General features: G+C 44.5%; 1 protein-coding gene across 1 annotated transcript in view; it reads right to left on the reverse strand.

Moving 5' to 3' along the window:
* The window catches only part of LOC117528718 (ornithine decarboxylase-like), a 30,654-nt gene extending 17,549 nt beyond the window's left edge, over positions 1–13,105 (reverse strand). Inside the window, exons 1-5 of the mRNA XM_034191354.1 lie at positions 12,953–13,105; positions 12,538–12,711; positions 12,245–12,417; positions 11,941–12,157; positions 11,704–11,787 (exon numbers count right to left, since the gene is read on the reverse strand). Coding sequence (XP_034047245.1) covers positions 11,704–11,787; positions 11,941–12,157; positions 12,245–12,417; positions 12,538–12,711; positions 12,953–13,105 — 801 coding nt within the window. The remainder of the gene's footprint in view (positions 1–11,703; positions 11,788–11,940; positions 12,158–12,244; positions 12,418–12,537; positions 12,712–12,952) is intronic.
* Between the last annotated feature and the right edge of the window lie 8,667 nt (positions 13,106–21,772).

Consider the following 21,772-nt stretch of genomic DNA (forward strand, 5'->3'; position numbering starts at 1 on the left):
CTAGCAACTTCCTACTCTTAAACTCTGATAAGACTGAAATAATGGCTCTTGGACATTTAGTGGGATAGATTTTGATCCGACATAGTCCTTTGACCTCCACATTAGAAATATTATGAGGACTGCTTTCTTCCATCTGCGAAATATAGCGAAGATTTGTCCCATCCTGTCTATGGCTGATGCTGAGACCCTGATTCCTGCATTTGTCTCTTCTAGATTGGACTCCTGCAATGTTCTATTTTCTGGTTTACCGCAGTTCAGCATTAGGGGTCTCCAATTGGTTCAAAATGCTGCTGCCAGACTTTTGACACGAAGCAGAAAGTTTGACCACATTACACCGAGCATTGTTGGTAGTGTTCAGGTTCACTTTAGACGTTATGCTGTTACCGTCCACTTGACACAAACAAGACAGACTACTTTTAACATTATTTTATTTTATTTCTTTGTGACACGGGATAATTTAATCGCCAAGTCTCGTGGGAGAGAGGAGCTCTCACAGCGCAGCCGTGAGGGATTTTTCTTCACCATTTACACACCATTTTGGATAATTAGGATGCTTTATGTGGAATATTTTCTTCAGAATTTCATGAATCCCACTGAAACTAACAGGTGAGAATTTATATTTACTACCAAGGTTGGGTAGGATTACTTTGAAATGTAATCCAAAAGTAATCAGATTACAAGGAATACAAATGTATGTACATACATACATGTAATCCATATGTATTCTTTCAAAGTAATCCTACCCAACCTTGTTTACTACATGTGTCTTTTATTCTGCCAATCAATGCATTAATGGACATATTTTGGTTGTTTAAGCTGCAGGATTCAAAGCGTGTGAAAAAGCAGCAGCTTTTAGTTTGTAAATGACAGTGTATATAATACAGAGATAAACTGTGACTTCTAATACTGTGTTTTACTGCTTTTGAAAGATGATGATAGTGTTTGGGATTTTATTTTTTATTCATTCATTTTTCGTGTGTTCTTTTTGTGTTTGTGATCCTTGAATTTATCCAGAAGCCCCTGCGGCGCTTAAAGTGAAACTGGTTCATCAGATGCCAACAGTGTAATATGATGTGGCCGCTTCCGAATAAAAGTTTTCGGTTATCATTATCTGTAGTACAGATACATTTTTTTAGCAGTTTATCGGTTTCGCTTCATAATAGATAACTTTTCAGTTATCAGATTCATGGTTATCGAAGCTAACTTTTTGGTTAGCTGTGCCCACCACTGCCGTATGGTCTCCCTAAAAATTGGTCTGCCCTGCCTTCACTGCGCATGCGTCATTTCAGACCACTGAAGCATAATTTCTGAGCGTCAGCCACAGTTCACCAGTTATCACCTTGTTTCTGCTTAAAACTGCACTCTGTCAGGATTTGCCCCTGCTCAGTACCCGCCCATTATGTTTTGCTGTCAGTGCCTTTCTTGATTATTCTGGGCACTTCATTTTCTAGTTGTCTAATCCGATCTGTTCATGTTTAGTTTCAATGCAGTCTTTGGATATTTTAGTATTGTTAGTCATGTCCATGTTGTCACTGCACTCCTTTGTCTCGGTTGTCATGTTTTCGTGTCTACAACCCCTGGCAAAAATTATGGAATCACCGGCCTCGGAGGATGTTCATTCAGTTGTTTATTTTTGTTGAAAAAAAGCAGATCACAGACATGACACAAAACTAAAGTCATTTCAAATGGCAACTTTCTGGCTTTAAGAAACACTATAAGAAATCAGGAAAAAAAATTGTGGCAGTCAGTAATGGTTACTTTTTTAGACCAAGCAGAGGGAAAAAAATATGGAATTACTCAATTCTGAGGAAAAAATTATGGAATCACCCTGTAAATCTTCATCCCCAAACCTAACACCTGCATCAAATCAGATCTGCTCGTTAGTCTGCATCTAAAAAGGAGTGATCACACCTTGGAGAGCTGTTGCACCAAGTGGACTGACATGAATCATGGCTCCAACACGAGAGATGTCAATTGAAACAAAGGAGAGGATTATCAAACTCTTAAAAGAGGGTAAATCATCACGCAATGTTGCAAAAGATGTTGGTTGTTCACAGTCAGCTGTGTCTAAACTCTGGACCAAATACCAACAACATGGGAAGGTTGTTAAAGACAAACATACTGGTAGACCAAGGAAGACATCAAAGCATCAAGACAGAAAACTTAAAGCAATATGTCTCAAAAATCGAAAATGCACAACAAAACAAATGAGGAACGAATGGGAGGAAACTGGAGTCAACGTCTGTCACCGAACTGTAAGAAACCGCCTAAAGGAAATGGGATTTACCTACAGAAAAGCTAAACGAAAGCCAACATTAACACCTAAACAGAAAAAAACAAGGTTACAATGGGCTAAGGAAAAGCAATCGTGGACTGTGGATGACTGGATGAAAGTCATATTCAGTGATGAATCTCGAATCTGCATTGGGCAAGGTGATGATGCTGGAACTTTTGTTTGGTGCCGTTCCTGAGATTTATAAAGATGACTGCCTGAAGAGAACATGTAAATTTCCACAGTCATTGATGATATGGGGCTGCATGTCAGGTAAAGGCACTGGGGAGATGGCTGTCATTACATATTGATATTTTGGACACTTTTCTTATCCCATCAATTGAAAGGATGCTTGGGGATGATGAAATCTTTTTCAAGATGATAATGCATCTTGCCATAGAGAAGAAACTGTGAAAACATTCCTTGCAAAAAGACACATAGGGTCAATGTCATGGCCTGCAAATAGTCTGGATCTTAATCCAATCGAAAATCTTTGGTGGAAGTTGAAGAAAATGGTCCATGACAAGGCTCCAACCTGAAAAGCTGATCTGGCAACAGCAATCAGAGAAAGTCAATCAATCAATCAATCAATTTTTTTATATAGCGCCAAATCACAACAAACAGTTTCCCCAAGGCGCTTTATATTGTAAGGCAAGGCCATACAATAATTATGTAAAACCCCAACGGTCAAAACGACCCCCTGTGAGCAAGCACTTGGCTACAGTGGGAAGGAAAAACTCCCTTTTAACAGGAAGAAACCTCCAGCAGAACCAGGCTCAGGGAGGGGCAGTCCTCTGCTGGGACTGGTTGGGGCTGAGGGAGAGAACCAGGAAAAAGACATGCTGTGGAGGGGAGCAGAGATCGATCACTAATGATTAAATGCAGAGTGGTGCATACAGAGCAAAAAGAGAAAGAAACAGTGCATCATGGGAACCCCCCAGCAGTCTACGTCTATAGCAGCATAACTAAGGGATGGTTCAGGGTCACCTGATCCAGCCCTAACTATAAGCTTTAGCAAAAAGGAAAGTTTTAAGCCTAATCTTAAAAGTAGAGAGGGTGTCTGTCTCCCTGATCTGAATTGGGAGCTGGTTCCACAGGAGAGGAGCCTGAAAGCTGAAGGCTCTGCCTCCCATTCTACTCTTACAAACCCTAGGAACTACAAGTAAGCCTGCAGTCTGAGAGCGAAGCGCTCTATTGGGGTGATATGGTACTACGAGGTCCCTAAGATAAGATGGGACCTGATTATTCAAAACCTTATAAGTAAGAAGAAGAATTTTAAATTCTATTCTAGAATTAACAGGAAGCCAATGAAGAGAGGCCAATATGGGTGAGATATGCTCTCTCCTTCTAGTCCCCGTCAGTACTCTAGCTGCAGCATTTTGAATTAACTGAAGGCTTTTTAGGGAACTTTTAGGACAACCTGATAATAATGAATTACAATAGTCCAGCCTAGAGGAAATAAATGCATGAATTAGTTTTTCAGCATCACTCTGAGACAAGACCTTTCTGATTTTAGAGATATTGCGTAAATGCAAAAAGGCAGTCCTACATATTTGTTTAATATGCGCTTTGAATGACATATCCTGATCAAAAATGACTCCAAGATTTCTCACAGTATTACTAGAGGTCAGGGTAATGCCATCCAGAGTAAGGATCTGGTTAGACACCATGTTTCTAAGATTTGTGGGGCCAAGTACAATAACTTCAGTTTTATCTGAGTTTAAAAGCAGGAAATTAGAGGTCATCCATGTCTTTATGTCTGTAAGACAATCCTGCAGTTTAGCTAATTGGTGTGTGTCCTCTGGCTTCATGGATAGATAAAGCTGGGTATCATCTGCGTAACAATGAAAATTTAAGCAATAGCGTCTAATAATACTGCCTAAGGGAAGCATGTATAAAGTGAATAAAATTGGTCCTAGCACAGAACCTTGTGGAACTCCATAATTAACTTTAGTCTGTGAAGAAGATTCCCCATTTACATGAACAAATTGTAATCTATTAGACAAATATGATTCAAACCACCGCAGCGCAGTGCCTTTAATACCTATGGCATGCTCTAATCTCTGTAATAAAATTTTATGGTCAACAGTATCAAAAGCAGCACTGAGGTCTAACAGAACAAGCACAGAGATGAGTCCACTGTCCGAGGCCATAAGAAGATCATTTGTAACCTTCACTAATGCTGTTTCTGTACTATGATGAATTCTAAAACCTGACTGAAACTCTTCAAATAGACCATTCCTCTGCAGATGATCAGTTAGCTGTTTTACAACTACCCTTTCAAGAATTTTTGAGAGAAAAGGAAGGTTGGAGATTGGCCTATAATTAGCTAAGATAGCTGGGTCAAGTGATGGCTTTTTAAGTAATGGTTTAATTACTGCCACCTTAAAAGCCTGTGGTACATAGCCAACTAACAAAGATAGATTGATCATAGATTGATCGAAGCATTAAATAATGGTAGGGCTTCCTTGAGCAGCCTGGTAGGAATGGGGTCTAATAAACATGTTGATGGTTTGGATGAAGTAACTAATGAGAATAACTCAGACAGAACAATCGGAGAGAAAGAGTCTAACCAAATACCGGCATCACTGAAAGCAGCCAAAGATAACGATACGTCTTTGGGATGGTTATGAGTAATTTTATCTCTAATAGTTAAAATTTTGTTAGCAAAGAAAGTCATGAAGTCATTACTAGTTAAAGTTAATGGAATACTCAGCTCAATAGAGCTCTGACTCTTTGTCAGCCTGGCTACAGTGCTGAAAAGAAACCTGGGGTTGTTCTTATTTTCTTCAATTAGTGATGAGTAGAAAGATGTCCTAGCTTTACGGAGGGCTTTTTTATAGAGCAACAGACTCTTTTTCCAGGCTAAGTGAAGATCTTCTAAATTAGTGAGACGCCATTTCCTCTCCAACTTACGGGTTATCTGCTTTAAGCTACGAGTTTGTGAGTTATACCACGGAGTCAGACACTTCTGATTTAAAGCTCTCTTTTTCAGAGGAGCTACAGCATCCAAAGTTGTCTTCAATGAGGATGTAAAACTATTGACGAGATACTCTATCTCCCTTACAGAGTTTAGGTAGCTACTCTGCACTGTGTTGGTATATGGCATTAGAGAACATAAAGAAGGAATCATATCCTTAAACCTAGTTACAGCGCTTTCTGAAAGACTTCTAGTGTAATGAAACTTATTCCCCACTGCTGTGTAGTCCATCAGAGTAAATGTAAATGTTATTAAGAAATGATCAGACAGAAGGGAGTTTTCAGGGAATACTGTTAAGTCTTCTATTTCCATACCATAAGTCAGAACAAGATCTAAGATATGATTAAAGTGGTGGGTGGACTCATTTACTTTTTGAGCAAAGCCAATAGAGTCTAATAATAGATTAAATGCAGTGTTGAGGCTGTCATTCTCAGCATCTGTGTGGATGTTAAAATCGCCCACTATAATTATCTTATCTGAGCTAAGCACTAAGTCAGACAAAAGGTCTGAAAATTCACAGAGAAACTCACAGTAACGACCAGGTGGACGATAGATAATAACAAATAAAACTGGTTTTTGGGACTTCCAATTTGGATGGACAAGACTAAGAGTCAAGCTTTCAAATGAATTAAAGCTCTGTCTGGGTTTTGGATTAATTAATAAGCTGGAATGGAAGATTGCTGCTAATCCTCCACCCCGGCCCGTGCTACGAGCATTCTGACAGTTAGTGTGACTCGGGGGTGTTGACTCATTTAAACTAACATATTCATCCTGCTGTAACCAGGTTTCTGTTAGGCAGAATAAATCAATATGTTGATCAATTATTATATCATTTACCAACAGGGACTTAGAAGAGAGAGACCTAATGTTTAATAGACCACATTTAACTGTTTTAGTCTGTGGTGCAGTTGAAGGTGCTATATTATTTTTTCTTTTTGAATTTTTATGCTTAAATAGATTTTTGCTGGTTATTGGTAGTCTGGGAGCAGGCACCGTCTCTACGGGGATGGGGTAATGAGGGGATGGCAGGGGGAGAGAAGCTGCAGAGAGGTGTGTAAGACTACAACTCTGCTTCCTGGTCCCAACCCTGGATAGTCACGGTTTGGAGGATTTAAGAAAATTGGCCAGATTTCTAGAAATGAGAGCTGCTCCATCCAAAGTGGGATGGATGCCGTCTCTCCTAACAAGACCAGGTTTTCCCTAGAAGCTTTGCCAATTATCTATGAAGCCCACCTCATTTTTTGGACACCACTCAGACAGCCAGCAATTCAAGGAGAACATGCGGCTAAACATGTCACTCCCGGTCCGATTGGGGAGGGGTCCAGAGAAAACTACAGAGTCCGACATTGTTTTTGCAAAGTTACACACCGATTTAATGTTAATTTTAGTGACCTCCGATTGCCGTAACCGGGTGTCATTACTGCCGACGTGAATTACAATCTTACCAAATTTACGCTTAGCCTTAGCCAGCAGTTTCAAATTTCCTTCAATGTCGCCTGCTCTGGCCCCCGGAAGACAATTGACTATGGTTGCTGGTGTCGCTAACTTCACATTTCTCAAAACAGAGTCGCCAATAACCAGAGTTTGATCCTCGGCGGGTGTGTCGTCGAGTGGGGAAAAACGGTTAGAGATGTGAACGGGTTGGCGGTGTACACGGGGCTTCTGTTTAGGGCTACGCTTCCTCCTCACAGTCACCCAGTCAGCCTGCTTTCCCGGCTGCTCGGGATCTGCCAGGGGGGAACTAACGGCGGCTAAGCTACCTTGGTCCGCACCGACTACAGGGGCCTTGCTAGCTGTAGAATTTTCCACGGTGCGGAGCCGAGTCTCCAATTCGCCCAGCCTGGCCTCCAAAGCTACGAATAAGCTACACTTATTACAAGTACCATTACTGCTAAAGGAGGCCGAGGAATAACTAAACATTTCACACCCAGAGCAGAAAAGTGTGGGAGAGACAGGAGAAGCCGCCATGCTAAATCGGCTAAGAGCTAGTAGCTACGCTAAGCTAGCGGATTCCTAAAAACACGCAAAGTGAATAATGTGTAAATAATTTAGAGGTGATTCAGCAGAAGGAGTGCTTTAGTTAAGGCACGTAAAGATTACACTGGGAAACAAATCGTAATCTAGATAACTAGACCAATCTAACTGCGCAGATTAAACAGCTAACAGATACAGAAAAACACCGCTGTGCTCCGGAACAGGAAGTGATACAATACCGCAGTGAGAGCCAACCACCAGTAGAGGCAAGCAAGCAAAGTCTGAGCCAGATTGATGAAGAGTACTGTTTGTCACTCATTAAGTCCATGCCTCAGAGACTGCAAGCTGTTATAAAAGCCAGAGGTGGTGCAACAAAATACTAGTGATGTGTTGGAGCGTTCTTTTGTTTTTCATGATTCCATAATTTTTTCCTCGGAATTGAGTGATTCCATATTTTTTTCCCTCTGCTTGGTCTAAAAAAGTAAGCGTTACTGACTGCCACAATTTTTTTTTTTCCTGATTTCTTATAGTGTTTCTTAAAGCCAGAAAGTTGCCATTTGGAACATCCTCCGAGGCCGGTGATTCCATAATTTTTGCCAGGGGTTGTAGTTTCATTTGGATCACAGTCACGTCCTCAGATCACCTTCTCAACTCTGTTGGCCACGCCCAGTTTTGTTTGTCATTTCCTCTTCCATCTGTCACAGCACTCTCTTATCTCACGTAGTTGACTCACATCTTTGTTTGTCCACGCCCTCCTCCTGCCTGTTCACCACACCTGCTTCATATCACATCCTAATTAACCCACAGTGTATTTAACCCTTTAACTCCTGAATTTATATAGCTGTATATAAAAAAAAAATGTTTTGTGTGTGTTTTTGCCTTTAAGTAGATGGTAAATAATGTTGAGATTATTAATTACACTTTTGCACAAAAAACTAGATAGTAATATTGGGTATTCTGGTAATGACTTTAAATGACCACATCAATACTGAAAAAACTAAAAGAAGACTAAAACGGTAGAATGTCATATCTATAAATGCCCGCTAGAGGGAGACAAACAGTGCAAAGTCTGATAGGAGCACCAACCTTGACTTGGACAGTCTTTTTTTTAAGGCTATTTCACTGAGCTGTGTGATGCACCTTATTATCATGTGTGTCCAAAAACCCTATAATGCAGTGTTGTGACTTCTACTCTTCTCATCTTGGTTGCTGTCAGTTTCTTGGGAAGTTCATTCTTTTCTATTTCTATTAGTTTTCCTCAATCAGTTCCTTAATACATCAAGCCGCACACGTTATTATGTTACGCAGGTTATTATTAACAGCTGTGCTTCATCACACACTGCTGTCCTGGGCACTAACAAGAACATCTGCATATGAGAAACAGACTTTAGGCTGCTACCCAAAAGTGATATTCTATGAAATGTTCATTTACAGCAAATAAATTAAGTATTTAAAAGTCACCATTTTTCTCAGCAAATATATTTCTGAAGGTGCTATACAAAAAAGATCAAACCAAATAAGTACAGAAATTAAGTTATGTGTAAAGACACATGAAAAAGTATTGAACACATGGCAGAAAAATGTGCAAAAAGGCATGGAAAACCATGACACCAGCTGAAATCTATCAATAATTAGAAAGCAATCCTGCCACTTGTCAATGCAAATTAACCCCTTAACACCCGAATTTATATAGCTGTATATAAAAAATGTTTTGTGTGTGTTTTTGCCTTTAAGTAGATGGTAAATAATGTTGAGATTATTAATTTCACTTTTGCACAAAAACTAGATAGTAATATTGGGTATTCTGGTAATGACTTTATAATGTTATAATAATAATGATAGTATGTTGCAAATTTGCGACAACGGGCATACAGGTCAATTTGGTAAGTTGCATATTTGAGTCAGAGATTGTAGCATATATGCGACGATGGGCGTTAAGGGGTTAAGCCCTGCAAGTTTTCTTTTCCACTGCTTGCTCTTTGATATTGTTGTCTTCGTCCTGGCTCTAGACTTCACAGTTTCTTGCTCCCATGTTTTGCTCGACCGCGCTTGTATTCTGGATCTGGATTTTGTCTTTGCCCATGTTACACTGTTTTGCTGTGTTATCGAACCCTGCCTGTTTTTGACGACGCCTCCGCTTATCACCTGCCTGTACCTCCGCAACGCTGACTGCCACTCTGTGTACCAGACCCTGCCTGAATTATCGATAAAGTCGTTTTTCTTTTTCCTCCACCTGTGTGCGTCTGCTTTTTGCTCCCTATCACCTGCTGTGCCCCGCCTACCTGTGAATCATGACACACTTGTCATCTATCTCAGCGACAGATATCTGAAGCTTTTGTACAACAATCATTTCCACAAAAATTCAGCATTATTTCATAATAAAAGAAGGGGCACCAATGAGAGCGCCACAGCAGCACGTCTGAGTCAGATGAGCTGCTGCTGTGGCTACGTCATTTCAGAGCGTCAGTAGCGACTCACCGATTATTGCCTAGTTTCGGCATAAAACTGCCTCGTTTTTGCTTAAAACTGACTTTAGAATGATTTAAGAGATTTGTCATCTGATGGTTAATAATCAATTATTCCCTTTGATCGCTTTGGGTGTAGAGAGTCAGACTCAGACATGCTGCTGTGGTCCAAAATTATGCATGCTCAGTGAAGGCAGGGTGGACCAATTTTTAGGGGGGACAGTTCAGTCAGCGACAGCAGAAGTCCCTGACACTTTCAAACAGCTCCCCCAGTGATAACGGGATGAATATCTGTTTTGTTTCTCCTGAAGTCTATAATTAGCTCCTTGGTTTTGGATGTGTTCAGGAGCAGGTTCTTTTCTCAACACCACACCGTCAGCTGTTGCACCTCCTCCTGGACTCATCTCCTCCAGTGATGCAGCCTACCACTGTGGTGTCATCCACATACTTAATGAAGGTGTTGCTGGTGTGGATAGGGGTACAGTCAGAGGTGTAGAGGGTGAAGAGCAGTGGGCTCAGCAGGCAGCCTTGTAGGAACCGATGCTGAATGTGAGAACTGTGGATATGTGGGGGCCAATCCTGACTCTCTGTGAGCGATCTGACAGAAAATCCTTAATCCAAAGACGTGGAATGAGGCAGATGCGCCTGGGAAGAGATTGTGGAGCCATGATGATGCTGGACAGAAGTGTTCAGTGATGCCAGTATCTTTGTGAAAGAAGAAAGGTTCAAGTCTTTATGGTGCTTATTGTAATGAAAATGGGACATGAACCAATGACCTCAAGCAACGAGTGAATGTCTGAGTTACAAGGTCTCTTCAGAGAGTCCTTGGGTACTGCTGGACTGCCTTTGAATCAAACGGCTGGTTATGTTGGGAGACTCAGACAAGACGTATCAATTGGATATGTAGCGTATATCGTCACCTTTTCTCCCTCACTACCAGTCCTCTGTCGTTTTCTGTAGGTGCACCCACACACAGGCAGCACACAAATAAAGAAGAAAGCAAGACAGTGTGCGACCTTGTTACTGGTCTCTCATAGAACTATTTGTACTACATTGAGAGTATGGCTAAATTCACAGTACCAGTTGAGGTGACCGATTTAATAACACCCCAGAAACAAACATTTCAGGGGTATGTAGGAATCGTCCTGTTACCCAGTACCCATGGGATTTAAAGGTTATGATGATATTTATTGCAGATTCTACACAATACTACTGTAGTCATGCATAACTAGACCAAGACCTTAATACTACCACTTGGAGAAATTTAATTCCAAATGGATCGATAAGGATAGTAAGGTTAGATCTTACTTGTGTGAAGCGCCTTGAGGCAACTTTGTTGAGATTTGGCGCTATATAAATGAAAATAAATTGAATTTAAACTGAATTGAATTGTATCATTTTGCATGATTGGTAAGTGCCTCAGTGTTCAGGAGTCTAGTGGCTTGAGAAGACAAAGGGGACACCCAAATTTGACTTGGCTGCAGCAGATAGATGGTTCATTTTGAGACGTGGATGGATTGGTTGTCTGCCTGGGTGGTTGCCATCCAGAACCCGAAATGGTTCTGTGCTGTGGTGGATGCGGTGAGTCGTGTGCATGTTCCCAGACATGAGGTGACCTCTAAGCATGTGCTTTCAGAGCAATGACAAGAGGCTGCTTTTTATTTCTGTGGTGACTCATGATGGTGCTGTGCATGTATTTGTCTTTACTGTTCCCTGTGTAAGCCAGAAGCCAACAGTTTTCTGCCTATTATTGATTTTGCATTTCTGAGTTGGCAGGACCAGAAAGTGTGTGCCAATTTCAGGCGCATCACACTACTCAGCCTCCCTGGTAAAGTCTACTCCAGGGTGCTGAAAAGGAGGGTTTGGCCGATCATCGATCCTCTGATTGAAGAGGAACAGTGCGGGTTCTTTCCTGGTCATGGAACAACCGACCAGCTCTTCACTCTTGCGTGATCTGGAAGATTTGCTGAACTGAAGTGCATCATTCTGATTAGCAAAGTCAAACTCTTTACCTGTTCAAAATTTAATTCAATGTCATCCCTTCCAGTAAAACCTCTACCGATGTCCAAGAGACTCATCTGGAAGCCCACTGAATTCTAAAAGAAACCAATCATCACAACAAGAGATATTTTAACATTTAACAATTTTTTTTAAGTCTTGGGTCAAGATTTTATTGAGAAAGGACTAGAAAATAACCAGAGGATATACTCTAAAATATGAAAGTTTAGATTTTGTAATAAAGAACTTACTGCTATGTCAAAGACACATCGTGCATCTGCTATGGCTTTCTTGTAAGTCATGCGATCAGTGCATACGCAGCCTGCATGGAAACTGACCCCAATGACCTCTAATCCCAGCTCTCGAGCGCGCTCCAGCAGTTTGCCAACTATTGACATTTTGGCCCCAAACTTTGAGCTGAGTCTCGACAGCGATTTGGAGTCATCAACAGCAATTCGTAGCACCAATCTGGCACACCAATCAAAACAGGCATGTTATAAAAAAAACAAAAACAAAGCAAACAAACAAAAACACCAACACACTTTATTGACTTACTTTGCTGTGGTATAAATTTGAGAAATTTTTAAGAGTTCCTCCTCATTGTCAAATGTCATCTTCTCAACTCCACAAGTTTTGGCATATTTGATGTGGGACTGTGGCTTTATTGGATGTGCGTAGATGATGTTATCAGGTGTCCCTCCAAGGGACAAGACCAGCTGTATCTCATTCTGTATTCAAACACAAAGTGTTTGAATTCAGTAAGTCGTGTAGACATACTCCAAAAGGTAGAGCACAGAGGGGACCAGACACCTGAAGAAAGACAATGACTGAGATAAATAAACTCTTACCTTAGTGGAACAATCAAACCTTGTACCAAGACCACTCAGCATCCTGATAATGGTCGGGTTGGGGTTGCACTTCACAGCATAGAAAGGTCTGACCCAAGGCATGTTGTGAAGCCAGCGGTGGTGATTCCCCAATACAGTGTCAAGATTCCCCACAAGGAAGGGTACTTCTATCCCCTGGAGTAAATTTCATAAATATAGACATCAGGGTGTATGTCTATTCAGTGCAGTTTGTTTAATCCCAATGGTATGACAGTCTATAATCATTCTCTCTTCACTTACACAGCCTGGTAAATATTTGTACATTTCCTAGATTTTCAATTTTTTCATCTACACCTCAAAGAAAGTCTCAGAATCGATTGGCTTTGAACAGAAACAAAGAAGTTACAAATACCACCACGGTGAACGTGAAACCAACCTCTGACTTGATCTCTGTTATTTTTCTGTCTATGAAATCAGAGATGGTTTCTCCGTTGTCTAAGACATGCAAGTCCCATTTGTCTTGGAAAGAAACAGACATGGCTGATGATTTGTAGGTTCTGATGTTACTGGAAGAGATAAAGAGTGACATGTTCAGACAAAAGAAGCATAATGACAGATATTTTTAGTAAGACACAATAACCACAGTCGGGAAGATGGATACAGGAGAATTCGGCCTAGTGTGAACTCGGCCCCAGGTGTGAACTGGGCCTGGATCTAATCCTACTTCTACCCCTAACCCTAACTATGTGTTGGGAAAGTGTAGTGACACGGACCCACAACAGGGGGCGTAAATGAACGGACAATGAAAGAGTCGAATATGAACACTTTACTGTTGTGAAAGAGCACAACCAAAACAAAGAGGAGTACAGAATTTATGCAAACAGTCAATCCACAAAGGTGACGTGTGGGCAGGCTCGAGGATAGAAGACGTCTGTCCTGAGAAGAACCGGAACCACACGATTTCCTCCACCACCGAACCTGGAGAATACTGGAGCCGCCAAGTCCTGAGTCCCCTGAGTCGGATCTGGTACTGCTGGCGAGGAGCAAAAACAGTAAGATGTGGGTGCGTGCACACCCAGTAACAACAATGGTGGGAATACCACCTCCACCTCTAATCCAGAAAACTGGCACGTGCAGTAGTAATGAGTACTTATCAACAGTTTGGCGTGGGAAGCGAAGACGTCAACTCTCCACGTATCACAAACTCAGCCTCCAGCTGCGAGCACTCACAGAACTGACTGCAAACAATACAGAAGCAAACACTGTCTGAAAAGACAAAAAAACAATGGCTGAGAAAGTTACCTTCACAGGTAGATGATATCTCGGCAATGAGGTGGAGATGACGTCCAGTTTTTATGGAGTGGAATAATGAAGTGACGATGGGTGACAGCTGTCATGAGATAATGAGTGACAGCTGTCACCCCCGGCTGTGTCCGTGGCGGCAGCGCCCTCTCGTGCCTGAAGCCCGCACTTCAGGCAGGGCGCCCTCTGGTGGTGGGCCAGCAGTACCTCCTCTTCTGGTGGCCCACACAACAGGACCCCCCCCTCAATGGGCGCCTCCTGGCACCCGACCAGGCTTGTCCGGGTGACGGCGGTAGAAATCGGCCAGGAGGGCCGGGTCCAGGATGAAGCTCCTCTTTACCCAGGAGCGTTCTTCGGGTCCATACCCCTCCCAGTCCACCAAGTACTGGAACCCCCGGCTCATTCGACGGATGTCCAGGAGCCGGCGTACAGTCCAAGCGGGCTCCCCGTCGATGATCCGGGCAGGAGGCGGCGCCGGACCGGGAGCACAGAGGGGTGAGGTGAGGTGTGGTTTAATCCGGGAGACATGAAAAACAGGGTGGATCCGCAGTGAAGCGGGGAGCTGGAGCTTCACTGCAGCAGGACTGAGGATTTTGACGATCTTAAATGGTCCAATGAACCTGTCCATCAGTTTGGGGGAATTCACCTGCAGGGGAATGTCCTTGGTTGATAACCACACCTCCTGCCCGGGCTGGTATGCAGGGGCCGGGGACCGCTGGCGGTCTGCATGGGTCTTAGCCCTCGTCCGGGCCTTCAACAAGGCAGAACGGGCGATGCGCCACACCCGACGGCACCTCCGCAGGTGGGCCTGGACCGAGGGCACACCGACCTCTCCCTCCACCACGGGAAACAACGGGGGCTGGTACCCCAGACACACCTCAAACCGTGGCAGAAGACACCTGACTGTTATGTGCATACTCGATCCAGGCCAGATGGGTGCTCGAGGCCATCGGGTGTGCGGATGTCACACAGCGGAGGGTCTGTTCCAACTCTTGGTTGGCCCGTTCTGCCTGTCCGTTCGTCTGTGGGTGGTACCCGAACAAGAGGCTCATGGTGGCCCCCAGTTCTCTGCAGAAACTCCTCCAGACTTGAGAGGAAAACTGGGGACCACGATCCGAGACTACGTCAGTTGGTATCCCATGCAGACGGACGACGTGGTGGACCAGGAGGTCAGCAGTCTCCTGGGCTGTTGGGAGCTTCGGGAGGGCCACGAAGTGGGCCGCCTTGGAGAATCGGTCCACTATCGTGAGGATGGTCGTCATACCCTGGGACGGCGGGAGGCCCGTGACGAAATCCAGGCCGATATGGGACCAGGGGCGATGAGGCACCGGAAGCGGCTGGAGAAGTCCTTGGGTCCTCTTGTGGTCTGCCTTGCCCCTGGCACAGGTGGTGCAGGCCTGGATATACTCCCGGATGTTGGCTTCCATAGACGCCCACCAGAAGCGCTGCCGGACAACTGCCACGGTCCTTCGCACCCCTGGATGACAGAAGAGCTTGGAACCGTGACAGAAATCCAAGACTGCAGCTCTGGCTTCTGATGGGACATACATACGATTCTTCGGTCCAGTTCCGGGGTCCGGGCTCCGTGCCAGGGCCTCCCGGACGGTCTTCTCCACGTCCCAGGTGAGGGTAGCCACGATAGTGGACTCCGGAATGATGGGCTCTGGTGGATCCGACAGCTCTGTTTTGACTTCGTCTTCGTGTACCCGGGACAAGGCATCTGATCTTTAGTTCTTGGTCCCGGGGCGATAGGTGATCCGGAAGTCAAAACGCCCGAAGAACAGTGACCAGCGGGCTTGCCTGGGGTTCAGCCGCTTGGCGGTCCTGATATACTCCAGGTTCCGATGGTCAGTGAAAACCGTGAACGGCACAGACGCACCCTCCAACAGGTGTCTCCACTCCTCAAGAGCCTCTTTCACCGCAAGGAGTTCTCGGTTGCCGACGTCATAGTTCCGTTCAGCCGGGGTCAACCTGCGAGAAAAGTAGGCACACTGGTGAAGAACCTTATCGGTCTCTCCGCTCTGGGATAGCACGGCTCCTATCCCTGAGTCAGAGGCATCCACTTCAACCACAAACTGGTGGCCAGGGTCGGGCTGCACCAGAACTGGTGCAGTCGAGAACCGACGTTTCAACTCCCTGAACGTGGCTTCGCACCGATCCGACCAGGTGAAGGGGACTTTTGGAGAGGTCACGGCTGTCAGGGGGCTAACTACCTGACTGTAGCCCTTAATGAACCTCCTGTAGAAATTTGCAAAGCCGAGGAACTGTTGCAGCTTCCTACGGCTTGTTGGTTGGGGCCAATCTCTCACCGCCTCAACCTTGGCTGGATCAGGGGCGACGGAGTTGGAGGAGATGATAAACCCCAGGAAGGACAAAGAGGTGCGGTGAAACTCACACTTCTCGCCCTTCACGAACAGCCGGTTCTCCAACAACCGCTGCAGGACCTGACGTACATGCTGGACATGAGTCTCAGGGTCCGGAGAAAAAATGAGTATATCGTCCAGATATACGAAGACGAATCGGTGCAGGAAGTCCCGCAAGACGTCATTAACCAAAGCTTGGAACGTCGCGGGGGCGTTAGTGAGGCCGAACGGCATGACCAGGTACTCAAAATGACCTAATGGGGCGTTAAATGCTGTCTTCCACTCGTCTCCCTTCCGGACCCGAACCAGGTGGTACGCATTCCTAAGATCCAACTTGGTGAAGATTTTGGCTCCATGCAGGGGCGTGAACACTGAATCTAACAGGGGCAACGGGTATCGATTGCGAACCGTAATCTCATTCAGCCCCCTGTAATCAATGCATGGACGGAGTCCGCCGTCTTTCTTGCCCACAAAAAAGAAACCTGCACCCATCGGGGAGGTGGAATTCCGGATCAGCCCGGCAGCTAATGAGTCCCGGATGTAGGTCTCCATTGATTCGCGCTCAGGTCGTGAGAGGTTGTACAGCCTGCTGGATGGGAACTCAACGCCCGGAATCAAATCAATGGCACAATCGTACGGATGGTGCGGGGGAAGGGTGAGTGCCAGATCCTTGATGAAGACGTCAGCAAGATCGTGGTACTCAACCGACACTGCCGTCAGATTGGGAGGGACTTTGACCTCCTCCTTAGCATGTAAACCGGGAGGAACTGAGGATCCTAAACACACCCGATGGCAGGTTTCGCTCCACTGAACCACCACCCCAGACGGCCAATCAATCCGGGGATTGTGTTTCAACATCCAAGGGAAGCCCAAAATCACACGGGAGGTAGACGGAGTCACAAAAAACAAGATCTCCTCCCGATGATTTCCAGACACCACCAGAGTTACAGGTTGTGTCTTGTGCGTGATTAAAGGGAGAAGGGTGCCATCTAGTGCCCGCACCTGCAATGGCGAAGGGAGCGCCACCAGAGGGAGCCCTACCTCCCTAGCCCATCTGCTGTCTAGTAGATTCCCTTCTGACCCCGTGTCCACCAGTGCTGGGGCTTGAAGGGTTAAATCCCCGCTCAGGATTGTAACTGGGAGTCGTGTGGAAATATGTGTATGTCCCACGTGAATGTCTTGGCCCACCCTAAGCCCAGTTTCTAGGGGCGGGCGTTGGTGTTTAACCGATTGGGGCAGTCTCTTAGCTGATGCTCACTCGAACCGCAGACAAAGCACTCCCCGCGGGCCAGCCTCCTCTGTCTGTCAGGTGGTCTAAATGTGGCCCTGCTTGTGTCCATAGCTTCGGCAGCAGGGGGAGCTGTAGCCACACGGAGCGTTGAGGCTGTGGAGCGTGGGGAAGGCGGAACCTTTTCGGACCCGGAAGGGAGAGGGACGGCGCGTGCCCGGCTACGTCCTTCGTCTCGCTCCCGACAGCGTTCCTCTAACCGATTGTCTAACCATATAACGAGATCAATAAGCCCATCTAAATCACGCGGTTCTTCCTTGGCTACCAGGTGCTCCTTCAGGACCGATGGCAGTCCGTTTATGAAGGCGGCGCGGAGCGCACGTTATTCCAGCTGGACCTCGCAGCCGCGATGCGGAAGTCGACTGCATATTCGGCTGCACTCCGGCGCCCCTGTCTCATTGACAGCAGCACTGTTGAAGCAGTCTCTCCTCTGTTAGGGTGACCAAAAACCGTTTTGAACTCCCTCACAAACCCAGTATAAGTGGTAAGGAGCCGTGAATTTTGCTCCCAAAGCGCCATAGCCCAAGCGCGTGCCTCACCACGAAGCAAGTTAATTACATAAGCCACCTTACTGGCATCAGATGCGTACATTACAGGACGTTGTGCAAAGACGAGCGAACACTGCATGAGAAAGTCCGCGCACGTCTCCACACAACGTCCGTACGGCTCTGGGGGACTTATGTATGCTTCAGGGGATGGTGGGGGGGGTCGTTGAACAACCAGAGGAACGTCTATATTCGGCACCGGGTCGGCAGGAGGAGGAGCTGCAGCAGCGCCCTGAGCGCGCACTTCCACCTGCGAGGTGAGAGCCTCCATCCTGCGATTAAGGATGACGTTTTGCTCGGTCATCAAATCCAACCGAGCAGTAAAGGGGGTGAGGATTTCCTGCAACTCACCAATCACACCTCCTGCAGACGCCTGTGCACCCTGCTCTTCCATTGGTTGCCCAACAGATGGTTGACGCCCCTCGGGATCCATGACGCTAGCCGAGATATCCTGTTGGGAAAGTGTAGTGACACAGACCCACAACAGGGGGCGTAAATGAATGGACAATGAAAGAGTTGAATATGAACACTTTACTGTTGTGAAAGAGCACAACCAAAACACAGAGGATTACAGAATTTATGCAAACAGTCAATCCACAAAGGTGACGTGTGGGCAGGCTCGAGGATAGAAGACGTCTGTCCTGAGAAGAACCGGAACCACACGATTTCCTCCACCACCGAACCTGGAGAATACTGGAGCCGCCAAGTCCTGAGTCCCCAGGTGGCCACCGTCTCCGAATGTCGGATCTGGTACTGCTGGCGAGGAGCAAAAACAGTAAGATGTGGGTGCGTGCACACCCAGTAACAACAATGGTGGGAATACCACCTCCACCTCTAATCCAGAAAACTGGCACGTGCAGTAGTAATGAGTACTTATCAACAGTTTGGCGTGGGGAGCGAAGACGTCAACTCTCCACGTATCACAAACTCAGCCTCCAGCTGCGAGCACTCACAGAACTGACTGCAAACAATACAGAAGCAAACACTGTCTGAAAAGACAAAAAAACAACGGCTGAGAAAGTTACCTTCACAGGTAGATGATATCTCGGCAACGAGGTGGAGATGACGTCCTGTTTTTATGGAGTGGAATGATGACGTGACGATGGGTGACAGCTGTCATGAGATAATGAGTGACAGCTGTCACCCCCGGCTGTGTCCGTGGTGGCAGCGCCCTCTCGTGCCTGAAGCCCGCACTTCAGGCAGGGCGCCCTCTGGTGGTGGGCCAGCAGTACGTCCTCTTCTGGCGGCCCACACAACACTATGGACAAGTTCTTAACACAGACTTTCTCCCAGGGGTCGAGTTCCCTTGTTACCAGGAAGACTACTGATTAGGGACATTGAAAATATTTTGATACTTATCCTGAGAATTTATGTCAGATATAGCAGTTTTTGTTTTCTTTCAATAAACATTATTATGGTGCAAGACTGTTGTCTTTAAGGGCGGAGTCGGGGCCCAGTGGTTAAGTGCACTGGTTTACAGTGTGTGTTCATGTGGGGTTGTATCAGAAGGACATCTGGTGTAAAACCTGTGTCAAATTAACATGCAAATTCGCCTCTGATCTGCTGTGGTGATCCCAATTAGAAACAAAGGAGAAGTTGAAGGGACTTGTGTACCTTTTGAATTGCCACAGTTTCATTATATTGTATGTTACACTGTATTTCTGTGTTTAATCAGTGAAAATCTTTGTATGTCAGTCCTTACCATATGTAACCACCTTCTTTTAGGGAATCACAGTTGTGTTCAAAAGTTTACATACCCTGGCAGAGTTTGTGTTTTTTTGGCAATTTTTCAGAGAATATGAATAATAACAAAAACCTTTTTTCCGCTCACGCTTTGTGGTTGGGTGAAGCCATTGTCAAACAACTGTGTTTAGTTTTTTAAGTCATAATGACAACAGAAGCTACTCAAATGGCCCTGATCATTAGTTTACATACCCCTGTTATTACACCCTTCATCTGTTCTCTGATTAGTTGCCAGCTGATTTACTTTGGTTCCTGCTTTTGTTTGTGAGTATTCTGAGATTACCTGTTACCTTTGTGTGCTTTCTTGTAGTTCTAGTGTTTTTGATTCATTCTGAGTTCCTCCATTTTGGACTCTGTGTATTAATTTTGGACACTTTATCCCACATCCCATTTTTGTCATGTTTTGGATTGTTTGCCATTGTTGGAATTAATAAATCACCTTAGTTTTGCACTTCCCTACTTGCATTATTGCTGCCTGTATATTAAGTTCAACTCGACTTTGTTAACTGCAAGAGTATTTAACTTTAAATGAAACAAATTCATACTTGAAAAGCATGAATAAATAATGGAAAATTTAAATAAATGACTAAAAATGAAATTGGAATAATAACTAATACTAAGAATGTAAAGGAAAAAAGAGGTCAATAACTAAGTATTTCATGACGTAAAAAGGGCTGCCAGGTTTTTATGAAAAGCCTGTATAGAGCCCTTAAGGGAGAATCTGATCCTCTCAAGTCTCACACATTTTAAAATTTCTTGAATCCATCTATTAGTTGTGGGTGCAGATGAGTGATTCCATTTAAGCAGAATAAGCTTCCAAGCCAGCAAAGTGGTGAAAGTAACAATGTGTTTTGAGGATTTTGACCAGCCTGGGGCTGGGGGCAATCCAAAATGGGCAACAAGGGGGTCAGGGTCCATTGTACAATGAAGGACCTTACCTAATGCATAAAAGATGGCACACCAAAAGTCAGTAAGTCTGAGGCACAACCAAAACATGTGCATGTGATCAGCTGGAGAGTTCACACCTGTAGCAAGAGTCAACTCTGTCTGGATAGATCTTGCATTAGTGAAATGGCTCCTGTGTAAGATCTTGATTAGTGAGCCCACTCCCTTTATATACCTGGAGTTCACAATTGAGAATTTTGTAATGAAGTTTGAGGAAATTGTCATGTCTTTTTCTCTTAATGTCCGTCACACTCATATTTTTGTTTTTATAAAAACACAGAAGCATCACTGCATATCTTTTCAAGACTTTAACTTTGCCCACACACAACATTAGGGACTTATGGGTTCAAGTTTTAGTGTGAGACTGGTTGAAATAGCTCAGATGACTTACAAATGTAATGTCCGTCACAGTGCCCTGATGTCGCCACCCAGGTCTGATACAGACACAGATATAATTGTTCTGAAAGTTCACGTTCAGGTCTTTGTCAGAATAAATGTTCAGGCTAAATGCCGACGCCAATGTCATTCAATGGGCTACTTTGTTTCGAAGTTAGGTCAGTGAATTTACTTTTTCAATGTGATAATTAAATTACTGTGGGTGTTTTTGAACAGTATTAATTTGCCTCATGTTGTATTTCAATGTCAGCTTTCAGACAGAAAATCAAAAGAGTTCACACATATTACAGCAGTGAAGGAGAAAATCTTTAAAGTCTTTAATCAACTGCATGTATTTTTGATTAACCTTTCCAATATGTTCTACAAACCCTCACATAACAAACACATTAAAATCAGAGTTATAAAAATTTGTACCTTACAGTGGTGATTGTGAAGCAGTGGCACAATGTCAGATGACAAGATGTGATGCAGACTATAAAAAACAAAACTGCAACATTTAAGGAAACATTTTTATACCAAAAGATGCCCAAAGGAGTTTGGCAATCCCTCACATAACCACAGTTATGCACAATTTTTTATGTATTTATTTTTTTCAGCTTTATGATTGAACGAGTGACTGTGTGTGAGCAGGTGAAATAACACAGGTGACAAGTTTGCCCTGAAAAAAAGAACTT

This window comes from Thalassophryne amazonica, chromosome 16 (genome assembly GCF_902500255.1).
Source record: "Thalassophryne amazonica chromosome 16, fThaAma1.1, whole genome shotgun sequence".
Taxonomy (NCBI): domain Eukaryota; kingdom Metazoa; phylum Chordata; class Actinopteri; order Batrachoidiformes; family Batrachoididae; genus Thalassophryne; species Thalassophryne amazonica.